Source organism: Hypomesus transpacificus, unplaced genomic scaffold, assembly GCF_021917145.1.
Source record: "Hypomesus transpacificus isolate Combined female unplaced genomic scaffold, fHypTra1 scaffold_146, whole genome shotgun sequence".
In the NCBI taxonomy this organism is placed as follows: domain Eukaryota; kingdom Metazoa; phylum Chordata; class Actinopteri; order Osmeriformes; family Osmeridae; genus Hypomesus; species Hypomesus transpacificus.
This window is the reverse complement of record NW_025813717.1, coordinates 530,474-542,693: the sequence shown is the minus strand read 5'-3', so window position 1 is coordinate 542,693 and position 12,220 is coordinate 530,474. Positions and strand designations below refer to the sequence as shown.

Genomic DNA, 12,220 nt, shown 5'->3' with positions numbered 1-12,220 from the left:
GTGTGTCTGTGTGTGTGTGTGTGTGTCTGTGTGTGCGTGTGTGTGTGTGTCTGTGTGTGCGTGTGTGTCTGTGTGTGCGTGTGTGTGTGTGTGTGTCTGTGTGTGCGTGTGTGTGTGTGTCTGTGTGTGCGTGTGTGTGTGTGTGTGTGTGTGTGTGTGCGTGTGTGTGTGGTGTGTTGTCCAACAGGTGTTGTATTCGAGACGTACAGCCAGAGAGCTACACCCTCGTCCCTCACTCCCTCCATCTAAGTTCCTATCTCTTTGTGCCTTTCACCCCCCCCCCCCCCTCCCTCTTTCTCTCTCTCTCTCTTTCTCTCTCTCTCTCTGTTTCCCCGATCATCTTTTGAATCCTCGCTTTTCCTTCTTCCCGTCCTCCAGTCTGTTCCCGCCCTGTCTCTTCCCCTCCTTGTCTTCCGCTCCATCCATTTCCCTCTCCTCGCTCCTCCCCCCCCCCCCCCCCCCCCCCCCCCCCGTTCGAGCACCCCTCCCCCCCTCCATCACCCCGCCTCCCTACCGGCACCCCTCCCCCCCTCCGGCACCCCTCCCCCCCCTCCAGCACCCCTCCCCCCCTCCAGCACCCCTCCCCCCCCTCCAGCACCCCTCCCATCCTCCTCCCCTTTACTGCTGCTCTTTCCATCTTTCCCCCTCTCTCATTAGACTTTCCTGTCTATCCTGGGGTGACCCGGTTCTAAGCAGGTGATAGAGCATGGACTTCAGAGGGCCTGGTAATGGATGGATCCAATGACACACACACACAAACTCACACACACACAGTCACACACACTCGCAAACACACACACACACACTCACACACACTCTCCTTCTGTCTATGGAGGAATGTTGCACTGGAGCGTGCCCAAATGCCTGCTCTCTGTTTGACTTTGTTAGGGGAAATAAACACACACATGCTTAGGCGGCAAGAGACATATTTGCTGTCGATGTGTTATGTTACCTGGACAGGCAGGAAGGCAGTGTGTGTGTATGTGTGTGTGTCTCGTAGCATCTGTTGTAGATGTCTCCATAGCTCAGTGGTCCAGGGGTATTGTAACGTGGACTTCAGCCTCCACGGTTTAGCCAGAGAGCTTTAGCGCACCGCTAGAAAGAAGGGATCGCGACTCTCTCCCCCTCTCTCTATCCCCCCCCCACCCCTCACCCCACTGTCTTCCCGTGTCTCCCACTCGCTTTCGATCTTGCTGTTCTTCTCTTTAACCCCCCTCCCTCCCCCTTCTCACCATCTCTGTATCTCTCTGGACTAGGGGCGGTGTCCAATCTCGTAGCCCCTCCGTCCCCTGTCGGCGTTTCGATGGTTGACCCCCCCCCCCCCCATCCCTTCCATCCATCGTTTCCACCCCTCCCACTGGCTCTCCTCCTCCCTCCTCCTCTCCCCCCCCCACCCCCCCCCGCACCCCCTCCCCGCCCACGGTGCGATCTCGCTTTTGACCGCGCGCCCTCCTATTATCGCCGACGCCACACGCATGCCCCACGGGGGCACGGGCACGCGCCCACGCCCCCACACGCGGAGTCTGATTGGACGACAAGTGTGCCTGATAGCTGTAGCGATGTTCTATAACCGTTACTGGGTCTTTCTTCTCTCCGGGCGAACCTATACTGGTACACCCTGTACTAAGCAAACGTGTGTGTGTGTGTGAGTGATGTCACAGTGCTTGTGTGACCTAGGCGACAATGAGTATCTATATAAAGATATATAGCTCACACCTAGGAGTGTGAGGCTAACTTCAGCTGACAGGCATTAACTGAGCATCAATGACCTGGTAGCACACACACACACACTCCACAGGGCTGGCCTGCAGAGCACGAGTCACACACCAGCAGCCAAGTCTGAACTCTTGTCACGCGAGCACACACACACAGCAAACAAACCCCCACACACACACACAGCCCTTATCTGAATCCCTCAGGGATGCCTTGAGAGCAACACCGTCGAGTGACAAGATAGGAGCGTGTTACCGTCGAGAAGATATCATGCCCTGTCGTACCAAATAATGCATGCCCTCAGCTCGGCGCTGTACAATACATATCATATCAGTGGCGTCCTAAGTGCTTCTAACTCTGGGCCCCTCGCCCCTGGTCGGGCTGTCTGTCTGTCCGGGCGTCTGTCACTGGGCTGTTAGGGAATTCGGCAGGCATATCTCTCTCTCTCTCTCTCTCTCTCTCTCTCTGTCTCTCTCTCTCTCCTCCCCCCCCTCTCTCTCTCTCTCTGTCTCTGTCTCTCTCTCTCTCTCTCTCTCTCTGTTTCTCTGTCTCTCTCGGGCTGGCTCGCCATCCTTTCTGTCTACCTATTGCTGGTATGAGAGTGGGAGCGTTTGCGGCGTGGCCAGACACACACGTACAGACACAGGACACCCACACACACACAAGATACAACACTTGAATATCCCCCCCCCCCCCCCATCCCCCCTTTCTCCTTGTTCCTCATTAAGAGGGAGATCCAGGGGACGAGTGTGTACATGTGGAACACGTTCCCTCCTGGAGACTGTTGTCGTTTGCTCCGTGAGCGGAACGCCGGTATCGCCACCATCCGAGCGTGACCGGCCATCTGCTAACAGACGCTCCCTCTGATGGGTACCACACACACACGCGCGCGCGGGAGGAACCCCTCCGAATGTGTGTGCGTGTGAGAGGAAGGGGACATGTGGAGGGGGGGGGGGGGGGGGGGGGGGCGTTGATATAATCACCAGGCCAGCCAGGTGAGGAGAACGGAGAACGACAGGGTGTAATGGCCAAATGAACTGACATCTGTGTCTCTCTCTCTCTCTCCTTCTCTCTCCACCTTTTCCCCTGCCCCATCTCTCTGTGTACGTGTCACCGCCCCCTTTTCCCCTCTCCCTTCCGACTCCCCCCCCCCCCCCCTCACTCGCTCTCTCCCCCTTTCTTCCTCTCTCTCTTCCCCTCCTCCAGATGTACATCCAGACCACCACCCTGACCATCTCCCTGAGCCTGAGCGCCTCTGTCTCCCTGGGCATGCTCTACATGCCCAAGGTGTACGTCATCCTGCTCCACCCCGAGCAGAACGTGCCCAAGCGCAAGCGCAGCTTCAAGGCCATCGTCACGGCCGCCGCCATGACAGGCAAGCTGGCGGGCTCCAAGGGCGGCGACCGGCCCAACGGCGAGGTGAAGACGGAGCTCTGCGAGAGCATGGAGACCAACAGTGAGTAAGCGGACACGATGGTTTTCTACCCTACACATGTTTCTTTTTGGGGGGGTCCGGATTTCGTCCGAATAGTCCGTTTTTTTCAGCCCTTTGTCCGGACCGCTATTGCGTGTCCTCCTTTTCGCCATTTTGTCCTCCTTTTTGACCCTTCCTGCCCACCGTCGCAATTGACCACTCGCGTGGGTTTTTAGATGCCAAAAAGAAAGACCTCTTTCAAACCTACGTGGAGTTCAGAACTCCAATATGCATGCCTTCTGTAAGCTCTGTCGCATTGATATAGACGTGAGGAGTACTAGTAGGGGGAAAGGGCGCTACGCAACGGCACAAGGATAATGCTACTATTGTATTACAATTGAAATAGTTTGAGGAATGGTACTGTCTTTTTTTCTTATTTATCTTTTGACTAAACTTGTCTCACCTAAGACAACAGAAAATCAGTGCACACAACTTTTGGGGATTTTTGAGATTTTCCTCCTTTTTGACCCTTTGACCCTTTGTCCTCCTTTTGGGACCCAAGTGTCCTTTTCAGGATCCTGCTTCTGGTCACCCTACAGCTCGCAAGCGAGCGTCTCGGGGGTTCCACGTCGAACATGGCTAAGTGCCTTGGCGAATCCCGACTTGTTCGTTTAAATGTCACGCCGAGGATGCTGTTTTGGAGGCGAGGAAGAATTTTTACAGCTGCCGTATTTTTTTGGTGTGTGTGTGTTTTTTTTAAGACTTAACAAAGCAGTCAGACAGTAAGAACTTGTTTGATACAGCCATGCCAAAATTCCCTTTCCTTTCCCGTCAGCAAACCGATCTCACTTCAAAGCACTTTGCTCTGTTCACACCCCGCCACACTGGCTCCGCCAGCGCGTGGAGGCAAAGCTTTTCTTCCTGACTTTCCTTTTCTTTGGTGGGAGCCCGTGAAATAAGAAATAAGAATAACAATCCGTCATGGCGAAGCGATGTTGCTCGACGTCGACAGGTTTTCGGCTTTGCTGTTGTTGTCGCGGTAATTAAACGGATCCCTTTCTGTGGGGGAGCCAGGTGTGTAATTCCTCGTTGCAACCAGGGAGCCTGGCGTTCCCACAGGCCCCGGTCGCCGCCTCAGCAGTTTTCTGCCTCCATTCCCCCCCCCTCCCTCCCCCTTCCCTCCACCCCGTCTGCCGGGTGAAAACAGCGCGGGGGGGGGGTCACAGTTCATTTAGTCACCCATTAGCGAAACCCGCTGACTGGACTGAGTGTAATGTAAGTGTAATGTAATTCTGCCAACAAGTGAGTTTTTTTTCGTTTTTTCGAAGACTCTCTCCTACTTTTGCCCGCCAACGTTTGGCCTGGTGACGCTTAACGCCTCGTGGATCCCGGCCGCGTGTTGTGGAGAAGCGGAGGGGGGGAGGGGGCTGGTCGGAGTGGGAACAGGCGGGTGGGCGTGGGGAAGCACTGGCATTCCCAGTGGAGCGGTCCTGGGGTGGAGAAGCAGCAACAGGTGCAGACACTGGCTCACAGCAGTAGTGCTGTGGAGCCGAGACGAGGTGTGCTCTTTAATAACTCTGGTCTCTCTTTCTCTGTTTCTCTCTTCTCCTCATCCCTCCATCTCTGCCCACTGTCCCCCCCCCCTCTCACTCATCTCTTCCATACCCGTCTCTTTCTTTCCCTGTCTTCTCTCTCTCCTACCTCTCTCTTTCCATTCTCTCCTCTCCTTCTTTCCTCCATCCCTCCCCTCTCTTCCCTGACCTCCAACTCTCAACCCCCCCCCCCCCCGTCTGTTCCTCCACCCTCTGCAGCTTCATCAACTAAGACGACCTACGTCAGCTACAGTAACCAAGCCATCTGATGGGGGTCCTGGCAGGACGGAGAGGAAGAGGTGTGGCCTCCTGGGGGTGGGGTGGGTGGGGACCACCCCGGAAGTAACTGTCACACGCAGCTGATTGGCTGACTGGATGATGAACACGGGGGGCCCAAGCATGAGACATTTTGTATTGTTCCGCATCAAAACCCCCTCCCACGACCGCAGAGAGGCGGGGCCACACAGACCAACAGCCAATCAGTGTGTCTTGTCTCCTGCCGCTCTTAGCACAATGGCCCAATCACAAACTGTTCATGAAGAGACTGAAACCGAAGAAAAAAGAGTTATGGGCCCCGCGGTTCACTTTTATCAACATCTGGAATAAAGAAAAAAATATATACGACAAAACAGAAGAAAAAAAAAACGTAACAAAACAAAAGAAATTCTAACAGTGTAAACGTTATATAAAAAGGGGACGCAAGGGATGGGGAAAAGACATTTAAGAGAACAAAGTTTTAAAGATATTCTAAACGAAAAAAATAGGAACCTATGCGACTGGATTATGTTTGTTGTTATTCTACCTGTAAGTATTTTTGTGATTGTGAAGATTTTTTCATCCTTGTCCCATGTCGTGCGACCTTGCATTCAAGATGATGCTGTCCCCTGTGCCAGCTCGTTGGATTGTAGCCTTGGGTTGTGAATCTGTCAATGCCATGGTTGAAGCATGCCAGTTTTTTATACAAATGATTTATTTATAATAAAGGAATGTTTTGCAAATGTGTCGATTTGTTTGCGAGTCCTTTTGAGGCGTGGGGCTGACTGTAGCTGCATCCAATATCAACTTCCCTTTCTGACCTGAGCATTGTTCAACGTTCCCTAGAAGATTCGCTATTCAGTGTGCTCCGTGAAACGATCAATGAGGCAAATCCCTCTTCCTGACAAGCAAAAAAACACCCTTTCGTGTTGCATTTTTGAACGTGGCATATATCATTCATTGATTTTGCCCGAGCTTTTACAAAGGCTCGCAACATTTTTCTCCTTCTCAGTGGTGATACCGTCACCTTGCCGACGAGCTGCAGGCTGGAAGAGAGCCTGTCCGAAAGCAGGGGTTGATGGGAAGGGTGCGTTTGGTTTGCGTGTGTGTGGCTCGGCGCACGGCCAGACGGGCGGCCGCCGGCTCAACTTTACGAGTTACAGGGGATGTGAAGAGTCAGTCAGCTGCATCGGTGCGTCCTGTCTCAGAGGCGTGGGGGGTGGGGGGGGGATCGATAACACGGAGAGCAGTGAAAAAGGTGGTGACGTACAGCGCAAAGGCTCAGGCGTACGACAGCACCCGTCCGGCACGTTCCAACGAAAGTGGGCCGCACTCTTCGCGAATGGTGCTCGCAGGAAAAGACCCCTTCGCACGAATCGTAATGAACACCGCCGCTACTGTTCATTCGTAACCCAAATGGCAGGTATCTTAGAAGTAGTGGGCCGTGGCTGAGCTCGAAGCCGTGCTGCCGTGTTTTCTACAGATGGTGGTGGCAGCATCCACCTATTTTACACCGCGCGCATAGCAACAAAGCACCTGGGAATTCAGCCCGCTGTCCCCCTTTCAACCGGGACAGATAAGGAGCGATGCTGCCCTGGAACGTGACGTCGGAGTATCATCTGGCAGTTGTCCCCAAGTGGCCGATGTCTGCCACTCAACAGCCAGTCAGGACCCTAGGGCCACCCATGAAAAGCCAGAGTGACAGTCATTCCCGAGTAATTTCAAACTATCTGTTGCCGGCCAATTCAATTATCCAGCCCAGGTACTGTCATAGCTACACAGACAGATCAGCCTGGAGGGGGGAAGGTCTTTTTTGGACCTCACGGGTCGCTATCAAGAGGCAAGCATCAAGCGCTCGTGTTTGTTTGTTTATTTGCGTGCGTGAGCGTGTATTTGCTTGTGTGTCGGTCTGAGGTGATAGGGACGACAGATGGTTCTCTCTTCTGTATGTGTGTTTGTGCGGGGGTGGGGGTGGGGAGGGGTGTATGGATGCGGTTGTCATGGCACCCCGACCAGATGTCACTGGCACTGGAGTCTTGATCAGAGCACGTCTCGAGTGGGATGGTTAGTCAGATGGAGAGTGCTCTGTGGGGACGCGGTGCAGCTAGACTGAACACTGAAGCTGTCTCTGGGCCCTTGCAGCAGCCCCCGCAACGCTTCTCGTCAAGCTGATCCTGCACGCCGGGAACAATGTTGGACTCTCCTCCGGACTGAACGGCAGGTGTTGACGTCTGACCATCTGAAAGTGCTCTCCCTCCTCAGATTCGAGCAGTACGGGAACTCAAGATTGGAGGGAAACGTTATATTTGGATTGTTTTCGGGGGAAGTCAAATGCAGGCCTCAAGGGAAGTTTTTTTTTCTTTTTGTGTTGTTTTGCCAGAATGTTTTGGTCTATTGCTTCTATAATAAGATTTACAGCTGCTCTGAATCAAAATAATAATGTTGATCGTGTAGGAGGTGTTGTGTTTTACTGTTCAGCTGTGTTATTCCTGGTCCCGACAGCAGCTTGCTCCCAGTGGACGGAGAGAGAGGAGGAGAGCAGGTTTAATCTCCAAGCTGCCAGCTGCCAAACACAAAATACAAACACATACCCTTCTCACACAATGCCTCCAATGGGTCTGTCGGTTCAATTTGAATGGGTACGACTCACTGCCGAATGAAACCGTGCACGCACGCGCGCTCGCACACCCGTCGCTCCCACGCACACTCTTTCTGAAACCCCCCGCCTGCCTGCCGGCCTGCCCCCCTTCGCGCTGAGACAGAACGAGAACAAAACACTGCACGCCGAACCCATCGCGGACGCAGCGTTTCGCCGCGAGGTCGGAATTTCGACGAGGAAAATGATCGTAACAAAGTGACGAGGAAAAGTTTGTCGACACTCTTCCCTCCGTGCGTACCCGTCGGCCCCCGCTTTCGTCGTTTTTCATTCGCCGCTCGTTTTGGCTCCGGGTCTCCCTGAGAGACGGGGAGAGGGCGGCGGCGGCAGGATCGGAGTAGCTGGGAGGGTGTGTGTGTGTGTGTGTGTGTGGGGGGTGGAGGCAGGGGGGAAGGGGGGGGGAGGCGACACCTGGGAGCGGTGCGCGCCGTCAGAAATGTCACAGCTGTCAGTCACGGCTCCCTGCTCGGCCACGCTTCAGCAGAGGAGGCGGAGTCCCCGCAATCCCGCTAATTAGGAGGGGGGGATGGGGGGGGGGGGGCAGTGCTGGTTGGACTGCAGCTAGTCACGCAGGACCGACATGCCACGTCGCTGATTCTGCTTGGGGCGAATCTCGAGCTGAATACCAACACTGCTGGGAAAATGCATAAAAAAATACACTATTGCAAAGTCCAATACATATAAATATCTTTTAATGCCTGTTTCCACTTGTGCACAATTTCACTTTTAATGTAGAGTTCCGCTGTTGAGGAAAGCATTTTTTTCAAGTGTCAAAGCATTTCGACAGCTCATCTTAACGACAGCGCGTCACTCACCCCCCAGAGCATGCATCCAAGTGACACAGCCCTACATCCGAGGGCTTATTGGACTGCTGTGAGACAGGAACGCTGACACGTCGCCAGTCACATGACCCGGATCGGAACAGGAAGTCGGCTGCTGAGAGGCACCGATGAGCTGCAATATGCAACGGGGAAAAGGTCACTTGTCAGCAGGATTTCTGAGATTTTCTGAGCACTGCCAACGCCAGATCAGTGTATGGTATCACCAAGCTTCTGCCTGTGGGAGTTCTCGGACCCTTTGCCCCAGTTGCTTATAGGTTAAACGACTTCTGATTTGCTGGCTGACATTCTTGTTCTCTAGGTCATAGACTCCTACAGGGGACTTAGCTAGAATGACATTTGGCCTTGCTGACTTGACCTTACCTGGCATGATGCTTGTCGACGCCGCGAAAATGGTGTTTCAGGATGTAAACCAATTTGATCCCTAGTTTGTTTGAGACCCAAATATACACTTGCGATGATAAATGGAAACGATTGCTAATGCTTCGCCAATGCAGAATTGCACGTGTGATTGAATTGATCATTTATCTGTTTCTTTTTGTTTTTTATCATCCATGCTGCGTCACTGTAAAAAACAACAACATTATATTCAAATAATATGACATGATGAGTTTTTACACTTGGAAAATGGAAATACTTCCTGATCATTACTGATTATGAGTCATGGACGAATGATAACACGTTGCCATTATGAAGTTGGAATAAAAACCATATTCTCTTCCAGAGTGGAGGATGGGGTTGAAAGGGTGACGAAAATGGAAGGAAAAATCATATATATTTGACGTCTGGAAATAGCTATATTGCGTCTTTGGAAGCTGCTTGACTGCTGAATCCAGCACAGTGCGATGTGAGCTGCCCCCCCTCCCCCCCAACCCTCACTCTCTCCTCTGTGACAAATTAATTTCCAACCGCACGTCTCGCCAATGAGCATAATTGCTTTCGGGGACTTGCCAGCGAGACTGCGCACGGACTGCGAAGGCTGACATACGATCTTGTTCCGTATTGTGCCCGGGACTGTGATACACATATTCAACTGACGACTCATTGTCACTGGGCCTTTTGTCTGGGAACAATAAGTGACTTTGCCTCAGCCCAAGTGGGTTTCTCCTCCGAATGTGGATGAATAAAGCAGCTCTCGCTGGTTCATGGTGCCACCTTTCACAAGAGCAGGGAGGACGATGGAGAGCAATTATCGCTGCTCTCCCAGGCTTGGTGGGCCATTGGAAGGACTGACATCTGACCTGCTGAGGGGCCTAATGGGGGTGGGGGGGTACCAGGGGGTACCGGGGGGGGTACCGGGTGGTCAACCCCACCCGGTGCCCCCAGGTCAAGGCTAGGACTGGGCCTCCATCGACAGGAAAGAGCTGTGACGATCCTCCTGCTGCTCAATGCATGCATTGTTGGGTTTCAGTGTGTGTGTGTGTGTGTGTGTGTGTGTGCGTATGTGAATCTGCATGAACGACACTCCGTGTGTGTGTGTTTCCGGGCGAGTCTCCGTACGCACAGAAATCTCTTTCTGCGCACTCTCCGATTTCGAAGCGGTGAGCTACAAAAGACGCAGAGTGACATTGTCGACATCCGATGGATTTTGCCTTAAAAGCTACAGCCCATTATTGTAATGGGATTTGATTTAGACAAAATGTTCACGTCTGACGAATCGCACTGAGCAATTTAGTCCATATAAAACCTTGTCCTTTTATGGTTGGCGAGAGGGTACATCTAATAGCGCAAACTGGAGACAGCTCGCCTTTTCAGGGCCCATTTAGAAAGTGCCAGAAGGCATCTGCCGTTTCTGGAGCTATTGGTCCTGTCAGTCTGTACGCCTGTCTGTCTGCCTGTCTTCCTACGTGCCGGGCATCCTGCCTGATTACCTACATACATGTCTGCCTGCCAACCTGTCTGCCTGCCTACCTGTCTCCCTGCCTACCTGTCTGTCTGTTTACCTGTCTGCCTGCCTACCTGCTTGCCTAACTTCTTACCTGCCTGCCTGCCTACCTGTCTTGATGACTACCTGTCTGCCTGACTACCTGTCTGCCTCACTACCTGTCTGCCTGACTACCTGCCTGCCTGCCTACCTGTCTTGCTGACTACCTGTCTTGCTGACTTACCTGTCTGCCTGACTACCTACCTGCCTGCCTGACTACCTGCCTGCCTGCCTTTCTGCCAAACTACCTGTCAAGGGGTCTGAGTAACAGCACAGAGCAGGACTCGTGCTCTCTGCCCACGTTTGAATATAAAGGAGACGCAGTGTGTAGAGTTGTGGGGCTGAGGTCCATTGAAGAGGTTGAAGACTCACCTGCAGGCAGAGCAGTATATGTCCCTCTCTCTCTCTCTCTCTCTCTCTCTCTCTCTCTCTCTCTCTCTCTCTCTTTATCTGTCTTTCTCTATCTCTCTCTGTCCTCTGTCTCTCTCTCTCTGTCTCAGAGAAACACATACACAGATTCTCACACACTTGTGCGTGCTGGGAGCCCAAACAGTATGAACACAAAGTAAACATACAGACAATCCAGCACACAGTCTCTCGTTCCCACACACACACACACTCATACGGACGGTTCTGGTACACCATTGAGCTCATTTCGAAGACAAACGCACAAGAGGGCTGTCTACACAGATGCTCTTTGGATCTAATCTCCCTCTAAACCATCCAGAACGACACTTGTTATCACTACGGAGGACGCCTAAACGTTGATCTGTTCAGCGTGATCGTTCTGCGATAGGCTCTTCCCAATGACAACATTAGTTAGATCGTAAACAAGCATTTTTTGTCTGAAATGCATACTACATGCTCTGCAATTCCTGTTTATGCGTCACGTACGCGTGAGCAGCTAGGTGTTGGCTCGCGTGTGGGCGTGCGACGGCGTGCGTGATTTGAGTTGAAGACGACAGGGTTTAAGGCTTTGGCATAGGGCTGTGGAGCCTCAGTGACTCAGCGATGCGTCTGACGTTGTGTCGAGCCCGAGGCAGTGCAACAGAGCCCATGGCTACACGCCACCCTGCTCTGCTCCTGCTTCTAATGGGGGGGGGAATTGTAGCACGGCCTCCCGCCGTCTGCCCCTCCCTCCGTCTCTCTGTCTTCTTCTCTCCGTCCAGATCTCTTCGCCATCTCCTTCTCCCTCTCGGTTGTGTATGGTTTTCTCTCCCCCCCCTCTCTCTCTCTCCCTCTCTCTCTCTCTCTCTCTCTCTCTCTCTCTCTCTCTCTCTCTCTCTCTCTCTGTCTGTCTCTCTCTCTCTCTCTCTCTCTCTCTCTCTCTCTGTCTCTCTCTCTCCCTCTCTCTCTCTCTCTCTCTCTTTCCTTCCCTCTCTCTCTCTCTCTCTCTCTCTCTCTCTCTCTTTGTCTCTCTCTCCCTCAAACACCCAAGTGTTTCTTCCTCATCATCCCAGCTCTGCATGCTCCCTACCTCAGTAAGAGGGTCCTCTGTCATGGGTGCCAACTCCTGGATGAGATCCACACAGAATGCACACCCGCCAAGCCTGCTGTGACATCTCCAGCAGCCTCATTCATCTGCTTGTGTGTGTGTGTGTGTGTGTGTCCAAACAGTCAGTCATCCTCCCCCTCCCCCAGGGACTGAGGTCGACGACGGTGTCAGAGAATATCCCTGGTAGATCACTAGATCCCTGGCCACATGATAGATTGTAGGACCCCAGGAAGAATAGCTTCAGTTTATGCTTGAGCTAATGGGGATCCAAATAAAACAAACAAACAAAACTAGAACTGGGAAGGTCACAGATGAATGTTTTACACGTGCGC

At 52.8% G+C, this 12,220-nt stretch overlaps 1 protein-coding gene across 1 annotated transcript; it reads left to right on the top strand.

The window, feature by feature from the left end:
- The first annotated feature begins 1,475 nt into the window (after positions 1-1,475).
- On the top strand, positions 1,476-5,721 carry LOC124488586 (metabotropic glutamate receptor 8-like). The gene is made up of 3 exons (XM_047051281.1): positions 1,476-1,538; positions 2,920-3,169; positions 4,939-5,721. The coding sequence occupies exons 1-3, from the start codon at positions 1,476-1,478 to the stop codon at positions 4,986-4,988; spliced, it is 363 nt and encodes a 120-aa protein (XP_046907237.1). The 3' UTR covers positions 4,989-5,721.
- The last annotated feature ends 6,499 nt before the right edge of the window (positions 5,722-12,220 follow it).

What these genes read in the sequence shown, in the direction of transcription:
- LOC124488586 (XM_047051281.1), top strand. Translation starts at nt 1,476, where the DNA reads ATGCCCCACGGGGGCACGGGCACGCGCCCACGCCCCCACACGCGGAGT. An exon ending in GGAGTCTGATTGGACGACAA is followed by an intron (nt 1,539 to 2,919) that starts GTGTGCCTGATA and finishes CCCCTCCTCCAG; the next exon opens with ATGTACATCCAGACCACCAC. An exon ending in CGAGAGCATGGAGACCAACA is followed by an intron (nt 3,170 to 4,938) that starts GTGAGTAAGCGG and finishes CACCCTCTGCAG; the next exon opens with CTTCATCAACTAAGACGACC.